The sequence below is a fragment of the Bos javanicus genome, chromosome 23, assembly GCF_032452875.1.
Source record: "Bos javanicus breed banteng chromosome 23, ARS-OSU_banteng_1.0, whole genome shotgun sequence".
Classification (NCBI taxonomy): domain Eukaryota; kingdom Metazoa; phylum Chordata; class Mammalia; order Artiodactyla; family Bovidae; genus Bos; species Bos javanicus.
Window position 1 is genome coordinate 21,119,151 of NC_083890.1, and position 12,078 is coordinate 21,131,228.

The following is a 12,078-nucleotide window of genomic DNA, read 5'->3' on the forward strand; positions in this document are numbered from 1 at the left end:
ACACACACTCGCAGGGCAGCCAAGCACAAACTCCCTACATGTCAAAATCAAGCAAGGCTGAAGATGTAAAGGGGTGGATATGGCACCAGGTGGGATGTGTAATCAGTAATAAGAAATACATCGAGCCCCAGAATGAAAAGAAATCCCCCAAATTGTTCAGGATTCCCCCTCCCCCTTCCATTCACTGATTTATTAACCCTGAACAAAGATGTAATTGCAGGGTCTCAGAAACAACTTTTTTTTTTTTCGTCCATTTTTTTTTCTCATTTTTGGCATTTGTTTGGCTTTGAATTGCTTAATATCTAGTCATGCCATTTATTGCCTGTTTTCTTCATTCGTTGCCCATCGTTCCCCACCACCCCGCCAAAATGAGAGAAGCATCAGCTTCTGAGTCTTAAGGATGAGACCTCTGCATTTTCTTTGCTTGTTTAGGGCAAGAAATGAAGTGCTGCCTCTTTAATTGGCAGAAGCATGCAGGAGGAGCATACCTTTAATTTAGTGTTGGGATACCTCACTTGCACCCTGGCTGTTGTCTTATTGGAGACGGCAGCCTGCCTGAGATCCTCTAGCACTGAAATAATATCATCCAGTACGCATTTCTTATCCTGATTTCTCAACACACACAGATGGGAAAAAGTATAATTATAGCCCTTGTAGTTCACCTTCATTTCCAGCACGGCTCGATGGGTCTGCAGGATCCCCTCAGCCTGGAGCAAAATATTGTCCCCGGGTGGGGAGAGGAGGATCACCCTGCCATACCTCCCGGGGGTGTGTAAGTCCGAATAGAGCTGGCTTTTGGACTGGTCCAGGGGGAAAAGGCTGCTGGCCAGGCTGCGCTCGATCTTGGCCAGGCTGTGGCTGGGAGCGACCAGGCGCTCCAGGTCGCCCTCGGGCTGGAAGCGGTTGAGCGCGCTGAGGCCGAAGGTGATGGTCAGGACTGCGGGCACGGTGAGGAAAAAGACCGGGTGCCGGCTCACGCACAAGCCCAGCCTGTGGCAGAACGACTGGAGCCCTCTGCGAAGCACCTGCCGCAGCATCCTCCACCAAATCCAGCTCGCAGGCGCTCCCGGCCGTCTTAAAAAGCACATGTGACATGTGTAAGCGCCGGGCTACCCCGCTTCTCTCCACGCCCCCCCCGCCCCGTCTTACCCGCTCCGGGTCGGCCCCCCGCCCCACAGCCGCCGCCGCCTCCCCGCCCCCTCCGCGCTCCCCGCGCCCCCCCCCCCCACTTCCTCCGCCCGGTCTTTCCCCGGCCCCACCTCCATGCGCTCCTACTACTCTTTCAAACACTGCAGCAAGTTGCAGCAAGGCGGGCAGATAGAGACCGCGCGCGCGGGGGTGGCCGGCGGGCGCTGCGAGGGCCCCCGGGCCCACCCCTCCCCGCCCGCCCCGGCCGCCTCCCGCGCCCCCTTCTCACCGCATGAGCAGCGATCCCGCGGTCTAGCCCTTCATCTCGGTGCTGCAGTCCCCTGGTCTCCCTCTCTGGAGCTGGTTCCGTGCGGAGCGTCCCACAGATGTGAATTTCCTCTTCGTCCCGGTGGGGTTCGGCGCCTAACTGGAACCATGTGGCTCGGTGTTGTAAGAAGCAGACATGTGCCCCACGAAGGGGGGGTGGGGGGCGGGAGGAGGGAGAAGAGGAGGGCGGGAGCGGGGGATGGAGGGGGGTGGGCAGCTAAGCTTTTCCTTTTTTTAAGAGGCTAACAGTTATTTTTAGAGTTTTGTTTTCCCTCTTCCTCCTTCCCCTCCGGAGTGAATGGAAGAGGAGATGGGGAAGGCGCCGCCGGCCCATTGGAGCTGTGGCGATGGGAGCCTCAGAAGGGGGGTGGGGGGGGCGTGGAAGGAGGGACTCGAGGGCTTCCGGAGGAGGCAGCCTTTCGCCCCTCCAGTTTCCCTGTGCTCTCGAATTCGGCTTGTCGGACCAAGAAAAGGAGCTGAGAGAATGATGCTGCATTTTTAACACACCACACAGCTTGCAAGGGATTTCCTTCCACGCTCTTTCCCCGGGCTGCAGAGACCCCATCTATTGGCGGTGCGTTGGGGCTCTAGGGATCCTTCCTTGCTCTGGTGATTGGAGAGGAGGCATTTGCCAATAGCAGTCGCCTTTGGTTTTGGGGTGTGTGTGTGTGTGTGTGTGTGTGTGTGTGTGTGTGTTGGGAAGTGAAGATCCGCAGGCAATATGTGGTTTCTCATAAAATATTGCACTCACTTCCGTACTTTTGAAGTTTAGGACCAAAAGTTCCTAAAATTGGTTTTAGTCTTTTTCTCCCATTTCGCCTTCTGCCCCTCATCCTTGAGGACTGAGAACCTATCTGATTTTTCTCCTCGGAGGGAAATTCCAGAAACAAAAGTTTTGGGACGCCTAGCGCCTAGTCTTTGTTTGAAGAAAGAAGGTGAGCTAGGTAGAAGGGATACACATTGGAGTCAGTTAATGTATAAAACCGGAGAAGGCAATGGCACCCCACTCCAGTACTCTTGCCTGGGAAATCCCATGGACGGAGAAGCCTGGTAGGCTGCAGTCCATTGGGTCGCAAAGAGTCAGACAGGACTGAGCGAGTTCACTTTCACTTTTCACTTATTTCATGCATTAGAGAAGGAAATGGCAACCCACTCCAGTGTTCTTGCCTGGAGAATCCCAGGGACGGGGGAGCCTGGTGGGCTGCCGTCTATGGTGTCGCACAGAGTCGGACATGACTGAAGCGACTTGGCGGCAGAAGCGTGTATAAAACAGTCACCTTCCCCATATGGAAAAGAAAACCCCCAGGTCCTCCCTTAATATATACCCTCCACAGTGTGAAGGTGAAGAACCTTTACCTGCAAATCAGATCAATTTCAAAACCTTTAATAAATGTGTATATGTTGTTTACTATCTATTGGGACTTTCACAAATTCATGTTCTAGAAAGAATAGGAAGAAATTTTGAGGGCAGGTTCTAAAGTTTGATGGTGAACTGGAGATCTGCTCTCCATAGTTTTTATTCTTTTTGCATTGACCTAATAGAGATGATTCCACTCACACTCTCTTAATCACATCCTTCACAGGATACTTAGAGATGCACCCATCAAAGCATACAAACTAGCCAAAGGATTTATCCACCTAATTGATGCCTTTATTTTGGTTAATGAATCTGTTCTTCAGTTGAGAGACCAAGGAGACAGGAGAGAGCTCAGAAACAGGGTCACTGCTAAAGATGGTGTTGCTCATAAGAGTAAAGAAAAATCTTAGCCCTTAAAAATGGAAAGTGTTCTCGGTGACCATTCAGCTTGAATTCCTACCCAGGACAGAAATACTTTCTGTAGTATTCTCAATGGTTCTCTATCCAGCCCAGGCTGCAAAACTCTCACAACTAAAAACTCACTAATTTTTCTAGGAACCATTCTGTTGTTAGACATTTTTCTTAAGTTCAGCTAAACTCACTGTTCTTGCAACATTCATGGACTAGTACTCCCTCTTTTTCACTCGAAGAGTCCCCTGTGCGACCAACAGTCACTTTATGTAATGTATTCCATTAGTACCACATGATGGAGAATTGTTTTTGGCTATACAACAAAGAGGAAATGTATCTGTCGTCCATTTTCTACACCCTCTTCATTATATTAAGTATATTTGGCTGTATCACCTATGTGAAATTTTCTAAGAAATAGTCTTGTTGCAAAATATAGAATAGATTTAAGGAATGGAATTTTACTTGGGGTCAAGTAAGTTACCTACTTTATGTTATGGATAAAGGCATTTTGTAGATAAAGAACTATAGAGTGAAGTGACTTTAAGGCTACACTTAGAGTTATTTGCAGAGTTGATACGAGTGACTGGTCTTGGTCTCCTGTTTCTGGGCCCAATGCATTTTCCCTGGCAGCTCTGGATTGGGCCCATTCCTCTCTCTCTCTCTCAATGAACAAATATGTCAGAATTGTTTCCTATCTTCTTACTCTGTCCATTTTCCATACCTCCTTCCTCAGTAAATTCAGTAGGATTAAAGAAGAATAGTTCATTTCAGTTGCTCAGTTGTGTTCGACTCTTTGCGACCCCATGAATCACAGCCAGGCCTCCCTGTCCATCACCAACTCCTGGAGTTTACTCAGACTCATGTCCATCTAGTCAGTGATGCCATCCAGCCATCTCATCCTCTGTCATTCCCTTCTCCTCCTGCCCCCAATCCCTCCCAGTATCAGGGTCTTTTCCAGTGAGTCAGTTCTTTGCATGAGGTGGCCAAAACATTGGAGTTTCCGCTTCAGCATCAGTCCTTCCAATGAACACCCAGGACTGATCTCCTTTAGAATGGACTGGTTGGATCTCCTTGCAGTCCAAGGGACTCTCAAGAGTCTTCTCCAACACCACACTTCAAAAGCATCAATTCTTCAGCACTCAGCCTTCTTCACAGTCCAACTCTCACATCCATACATGACCACTGGAAAAACCACAGCCTTGACTAGACGGACCTTTGTTGGCAAAGTAATGTCTCTGCTTTTGAATATGCTATCTAGGTTGGTCATAACTTTCCTTCCAAGGAGTAAGTGTCTTTTAATTTCATGGCTACAGTCACCATTTGCAGTGATTTTGGAGCCCCCAAAAATAAAGTCTGCCACTGTTTCCACTGTTTCCCCATCTATTTCCCATGAAGTGATGGGACCAGATGCCATGATCTTATTTTTATGAATGTTGAGCTTTAAGCCAACTTTTCACTCTCCTCTTTCACTTTCCTCAAAAGGCTCTTTAGTTCCTCTTCCCTTTCTGCCATAAGGGTGGTGTCATCTGCATATCTGAGGTTATTGATATTTCTACTGGCAATCTTGATTCCAGCTTGTGCTTCTTCCAGCCCAGTGTTTCTCATGATGTGCTCTGCATATAAGTTAAATAAGCAGGGTGACAATGTACAGCCTTGACGTACTCCTTTTCCTATTTGGAACCAGTCTGTTGTTCCATGTCCAGTTCGAACTGTTGCTTCCTGACCTGCATAAGGGCTTCCCTAATGGCTCAGCAGGTAAAGAATCTGCCTGCAATGCAGGAGACACAGGAGATGTCTTCCTTGGGTCAGGAAGAGCCCCTGAAGGAGGGAATGGCAACCTACTCCAGTATTCTTGCTTGGAGAATCCTATGGACAGAGAAGCCTGGCAGGCTACAGTCCATAGTATCTCAAAGAGTTGGACATGACTGAGCGACTAAGCACATGCACACAGAAGAATAAAGATAGTCAGTAGATAATTGACTAAATAATTTTGGATACATCCTTAAGATGAACTACCTTGATATGAATACAAATTATGTTGTAAGATTATAATGACATGAAAACATGTAATGACATAAAGTTTAAGTGAACAAGTATGTACAGGATGAAATGACTTTGAAAAATGAAGATAGACCCATTTTAAAAAAAGGTTAAATCAGCATTAAAATGTCTGTCTATTGCAAGATGATAGGATTAAGATTTTTTTTTTTTGAAAAAATAACTTCTAAATTTTAGAACTGTTTTAAGTTATGGAAGAGTTGTGAAGACAGGGCACACAGCGCTCTTACATTTCACATTCAGTTCCCCGCTATCAATTTCTCATCTTAGTATGGTACTTGCATGACACTTCATGAACCAATATTGATACATTATTTTTAACTGAATTCCATACTTTATTCAGATTGTCTTCATTTTTACTAACATCCATTTTTTTGGTCCAGGATCCCATTCAGGACATCACATTGCATTTGGTTGTCCTATTGCTTAGGATTTTCTTGGCTGTGATAGTTCTCAAACTTTCCTCCTTTTTTGGTGACCTTGATAGATTTCAGGAGTACTGGTCACATACTTTGTAAAATGTCCCTCACCTGGGAATTGTCTGATTTTTTTTTCCGTGTTTAGACAGGAGTAAGGAGTTTTGTTGAAGAAGAATACAGAGGTATTCTTTACCTCTTTCATTACAGCTGCTTTCATTACAGCTTATGGAGGGTACATTCTATCAATGTGACTTGTCACTGAGGATGTGAACCTTGAATACCCTACCTGAAGTAGTGCTTGTTAGATTTTTCCACTTTAAAGTTACTCTTCTTCCATTTGCCTTTCCACACTGTCTTCTTTGGAAGGAAGTCAATATATACAACCTACACCTAAGGAGTGGGAGTTATGGTCTACCTCCTTGCTCCTTGAGATTGGAGTCTCCCTAAGTTATTTGGAATTTTTCTACATGGAATACTTGTCAATTCTACTATGTTCATTTAGTCCATATTTTGTATCAATACAGACTCATGGATATTTCTAGAGAGTTCTTTTATATTTTGGGCTATAATTTTGATATTACTTTGTTACCCAAATTGTTCCAGTTTTGGTTATAGGGAGCTCCTTTGACATATCCCATTATTGTGGGATACCTTTTTTAAAAGTATTCCTTATTTTCTGGCACTATAAGATACCCCAGACTCGTCTTCTATCTTTCCTGCCCCAGTTCTAAAATCATCCATTTTTCCAAGGAGCCATGCTTCGTTTTATTGTACGGTGGTCATAGAAACAAAGATCTGGGCACCTTATGTGCTGCTTGCTCTTGGGATGTTATTGCTTCTAAGCCCTCTCAGCTGACAGAGAAAGGAAACACATGGGTCTTTACTAATCCCTGTATATGTGTATATATAGAGTTCTTTATGTAACTCTCTGTATCTATGTTAAGCTAAATATGAGTTTATATTTATGTCTCCAGCTATAATCTATTGCCAGATGGATAACTGTAGCCTCTTCCCCTTGCTTACCTGTAACTTCCCCCTCCAACAATGAGACACTGGCTCTGTGGGAAAATTTGAAATCACATTGCTATAATGAAAGCATACTAACTCATAATTAGAAAAAAAAATATTTAAGAGAAAGAAGAAAAGTATGGTTTCTTAATTTCAGTTTTACAAAAAGTTAATGCCGAATATCATATTAGAAAGATAAATTATATGCCAAAATTAAAGGAGATGTTAGCAATATTCTAGATCAACCTACAGGTTAATTTGCACTAAACCATTCAGTACACAGAAGAACTGTACAAAAAAGATCTTCACGACCCAGATAATCACGATGGTGTGATCACTCACCTAGAGCCAGACATCCTGGAATGTGAAGTCAAGTGGGCCTTAGAAAGTATCACTACGAACAAAGCTAGTGGAGGTGATGGAATTGCAGTTGAGCTATTCCAAATCCTGAAAGATGATGCTGTGAAAGTGCTGCACTCAATATGCCAGCAAATTTGGAAAACTCAGCAGTGGCCACAGGACTGGAAAAGGTCAGTTTTCATTCCAGTCCCAAAGAAAGGCAATGCCAAAGAATGCTCAAACTACTGCACAATTGCACTCATCTCACATGCTAGTAAAGTAATGCTCAAAATTCTCCAAGCCAGGCTTCAGCAATATGTGAACTGTGAACTTTCTGATGTTCAAGCTGGTTTTAGAAAAGGCTGAAGAACCAGAGATCAAATTGCCAACATCTACTGGATCATAGAAAAAGCAAGAGAGTTCTAGAAAAACATCTATTTCTGCTTTATAGACTATGCCAAAGCCTTTGACTGTGTGGGTCACAATAAACTGTGGAAAATTCTGAAAGAGATGGGAATACCAGACCACCTGATCTGCCTCTTGAGAAATTTGTATGCAGGTCAGGAAGCAACAGTTAGAACTGGACATGGAACAACAGAGTGGTTCCAAATAGGAAAAGGAGTATGTCAAGGCTGTATATTGTCACCCTGCTTATTTAACTTATATGCAGAGTACATCATGAGAAACGCTGGGCTGGAAGAAGCACAAACTGGAATGAAGATTGCCGGGAGAAATACCAATAACCTCAGATATGCAGATGACACCACCCTTATGGCAGAAAGTGAAGAGGAACTCAAAAGCCTCTTGATGAAAGTGAAAGTGGAGAGTGAAACAGTTGGCTTAAAGCTCAACATTCAGAAAACGAAGATCATGGCATCCGGTCCCACCACTTCATGGGAAATAGATGGGGAAACAGTGGAAACGGTGTCAGACTTTATTTTTCTGGGCTCCAAAATCACTACAGATGGTGACTGCAGCCATGAAATTAAAAGACGCTTACTCCTTGGAAGGAAAGTTATGACCAACCTAGATAGCATATTCAAAAGCAGAGACATTACTTTGCCAACAAAGGTTCGTCTAGTCAAGGCTGTGGTTTTTCCAGTGGTCATGTGAGATGGATGTGAGAGTTGGACTGTGAAGAAGGCTGAGTGCTGAAGAATTGATGCTTTTGAAGTGTGGTGTTGGAGAAGACTCTTGAGAGTCCCTTGGACTGCAAGGAGATCCAACCCGTCCATTCTGAAGGAGATCAGCCCTGGGATTTCTTTGGAAGGAATGATGCTAAAGCTGAAACTCCAGTACTTTGGCCACCTCATGCGAAGAGTTGACTCATTGGAAAAGCCTCTGATGCTGGGAGGGATTGGGGGCAGGAGGAGAAGGGGACAACAGAGGATGAGATGGCTGGATGGCATCACTGACTCGATGGACGTGAGTCTGAGTGAACTCCGGGAGTTGGTGATGGACAGGGAGGCCTGGTGTGCTGCGATTCATGGGGTTGCAAAGAGTCAGACATGACTGAGCGACTGATCTGATCTGATCTGATCTGATTCAGTGGATACCGGTTGTGTGATAATTCTAGTGAATCTGATGTAAAATAAAGCTTAGTATAAAGGTGAAATTAGTGCACGTAGGGACCAGTCAGTAATAGCACAATAATCTATACTGTTTAGTTCATACAGGATTTGTCTTTTCTGATATATCTTGGTCAAGGTGAAATTTCAAGACTTGGAACCAAGTCAGATTTTATCCACTTGTCCTTTTGTAGGTTAGGATACCAGAAGGAGGTGAACTTGGACACAGAATGGTTGAGTTCTAGGTCAGCTCTACAAGTTACTTCATGGATATTTTGGACAGGACACTAAATCTCTGAGCCTCAGGTTGTCCTTATTTATAAACCTAGATTATATTAACCTACTTGTTCACTTCAGTCATATCACTGTTCACGGAAACTGTGTACCTCTGCTGAATTAATTAATACTGTAATAAGAGCAATTGTAGCAAATAAAACAGTAAAACTCAGCAGTGTAAAACACTAAAAGTTTATATCTTGTTCAAGATTAACAGTCTATTTTGGATATTCCTGCTGAGCAGATCAGGTAGAAGACAGAGGCCTGTTTCCATGGGGCACTCATCTGCCTTAAACTCATGGCTCCCGAGGTCATTCCTAATGCCATTTTCTAGCTAGCCAGCTGGATGGGGGAGAGAGCCTGGAAGCGCACATCTGGAAGGTTTATGGCTCAGTCTGGAGAGATGCATATATCACCTCGTCTTATATGCCTCCGATTAGTCACAAGAGAAGATGAATGATGCCGGTCAGCTGTGTATCTAGGGAGAATAGATGGGTATGACGATCATGGTGCCAACTCTCTCATCCCTTTCCTGGACTCTCTTTCCTGTTTACCCTAAACCCCTGTTGTGTGTTCAAGGTGAACATCTGGCACCCTTTGCCATTTCACAGAGGACTCATTGCTCTGCACTGCCAGCAATGTTGGCTTTGGGGCTTGAAGAAAATACTCAAAATTGATCTCCTTCTGTAATGGCTTTAAGGAACTTTCCTCAGCTTTCCCACCCTCTTGGTAAGGCTGGTTGTATCCAGAAAAAGCATGTCTGAGAGGGAAATTTTAGAGGCAGTTTTGGTCTTTTTTCATGTTGGATGTTTCCAGTCGCAACTAGTTTAAGAAATAAGAACATTCCTTATACACAACAAGATGTCCAGAGGAATGGCAGTTATAGAACTGGTTAATCTGGGTTCTAGGGTGTCACTAGGAATCCAAGTCCTTTTTTCTCATTCTGCTTTGCACTGTGCATCCATCATGCTTAGTTGTTCAGTCACCTCCCACTCTTTTGCAACCCCACGGACTGTAGCCTGTCAGGCTCGTCTGGGATTTTTCAGGCAAGAGTACTGGAGTGGGCCTCCATTTCCTTCTCCAGGAGGTCTTCCCGACTCAGGGATTGAACCCGTGTCTCCTGTGTCTCCTGCAGTGCAGGTGGATTTTTACCCATTGAGCCATTGGGGAAGCTCATTCTGCTTTACCCATCCCTAGAGCATGGGCTCCAAGCTCCTGCTGACTCTATGGGCCATACATCCAGGCAAAACAAGATCCCAAAGAAAAGGAAGCCGCCTCTTTCTCTTAATCTTTTCTAAGAGTGAAGAACTCTTTCCCAGAAGACCATTATCTAAATCAGTCACTGGTGAGAGGAATAATAACACAGTAATGGACTTAGACCAATCTGGACTCACACTGTGGCTGGGAAAGGGGTGAGCCGCCTCTCTGAGCACTTCCTCAAACGGAAGTTTATGTGGGGTTCACTTTGTTAGTTTGTTTTGTGTTGTTGTTTTATTTTAAGCAAAGGTTTTTGTTTGTTTGTTTGTTTTTAGGAAGAAGTATGGCAACCCACTCCAGTACTCTTGCCTGGACAATCTGTGGATGGAGAAGCCTGGTAGGCTGCAGTCCATGGGGTCGCTGAGAGTTGGACGCGACTGAGTGACTTCACTTTCACTTTTCACTTTCATGCATTGGAGAAGGAAATGGCAACCCACTCCAGTGTTCTTGCCTGGAGAATCCCAGGGACGGGGGAGCCTGGTGGGCTGCCGTCTATGCGGTCACACAGAGTCGGACACAACTGAAGTGACTTAGCAGCAGCAGCATGGTGTGATGGCGGGAATGTTTGAATGTGGGTATCTGACACTAACTTTGGTGCTGAGTTTTTCTGTGTGGAGGAAATTATTTTGGGGGGACCACATTTTCTAAATGGAAATTAGAGCTCTAATCTAACAAAGGGATTGTTTTTCTGGTTTGAAATTTATTTATGCTAAAATACTATGTATACAATGAATATTTGGTATCTTAAAATTGCCTTCGTTTAAATAGGATACAGACAGATGTTACTCTCCTAGAAAATTCACTGTCTCTGATCACCATATTTGTATAGGATGAAACTGACTGACCCAGGTGTCTATGCAAACATCTTGCCTTAGTAAAAATTATAAGGAGTTTGGACAGGATTTGCATTAATTGATAACCCAAATATTATCACATATGATTGTGCATCAAATGTGGCAGTATTCCATCTCCCTGCTATGTTGTTACACCCTGTATGCTTAAAACTTAAATATAAACTGTTCTCATTCTAACAGTAAAATATCCACACTACACATTCAAAAAAGGAACAGAAGGCTGTAGACATCCACGTTCTACCATTTATAAATAAATCATCAAGACTATTTTTGCCATAACTATTATTTTCTTATGGTGGAACATGATTAAAGTTCTGGAGAAGACTTCATGCAGCAAGGTTCTGCTTTTGTCTTAGTCATTAGTTAGTTTCTTCTCCTGCTTAACCGCTATTATCACCTTGGTCAAATCACTAAATGTCCATATGCATACAATTTATATTTGTAAATTAAGTTTTATAATTGAGCTAAAGTGACGTTAATTTCACTCCAGGTTTGATGTCTCCATCCTTTTGGAACTTGACTTCATGGGGTTCATTTTCTAGGTTTGCTGCTGCTGCTGCTAAGTCGCTTCAGTCGTGTCCGACTCTGCACCACCCCATAGACAGCAGCCCACCAGGCTCCCCCGTCTCTGGGATTCTCCAGGCAAGAACACTAGAGTGGGTTCTAGGTTTGCTACATCTCAACAATTGTAACCTCTGATTTCCAAGTCTCAATTTACCTTTCGTGGTTACTATTTGGGCCTCCCTGGTGGCTCAGATGGTAAAGAATCTGCCTGCAATGCAAGGGATCTGGGTTTGATCCCCAGGTCAGGAAGATCCCGTGAAGAGGGAAATGACTACCCAGTCCAGTATTCTTGTCTAGAGAATTCCATACTATTTATACAATATCAAATACAGAATCTCTGAGGGTGGGGAGAGACCCAGCATTCAAGGAGACCACAAGCTTTGCCATGGGTCTAGAAAAAGATAGATGGAGGCTGGAAAAATACTTAGACTACTTTGGCCACAGGGGAGTAGCTGGACTGAAGATTAAAAACTGCCTGCCAAAATACAGTTAGTGCAGAGTCTTATTGGATC

General features: G+C 44.2%; 1 protein-coding gene across 2 annotated transcripts in view; it reads right to left on the bottom strand.

Annotated features, from left to right (window-relative positions):
- Positions 1 to 1,506, bottom strand: part of PTCHD4 (patched domain containing 4) — a 208,059-nt gene extending 206,553 nt beyond the window's left edge. The window contains exons 1-2 of one of the 2 annotated variants that reach the window (XM_061398376.1): positions 1,418 to 1,506; positions 663 to 1,074 (exon numbers count right to left, since the gene is read on the bottom strand). In XM_061398376.1, the coding sequence (XP_061254360.1) occupies positions 663 to 1,074; positions 1,418 to 1,422 (417 nt within the window). In that variant the 5' untranslated portion in view covers positions 1,423 to 1,506. Of the gene's footprint in view, positions 1 to 662; positions 1,258 to 1,417 lie in introns of those variants that run through there. The other variant, XM_061398375.1, reaches the window with a different exon arrangement.
- Positions 1,507 to 12,078: the final 10,572 nt, after the last annotated feature.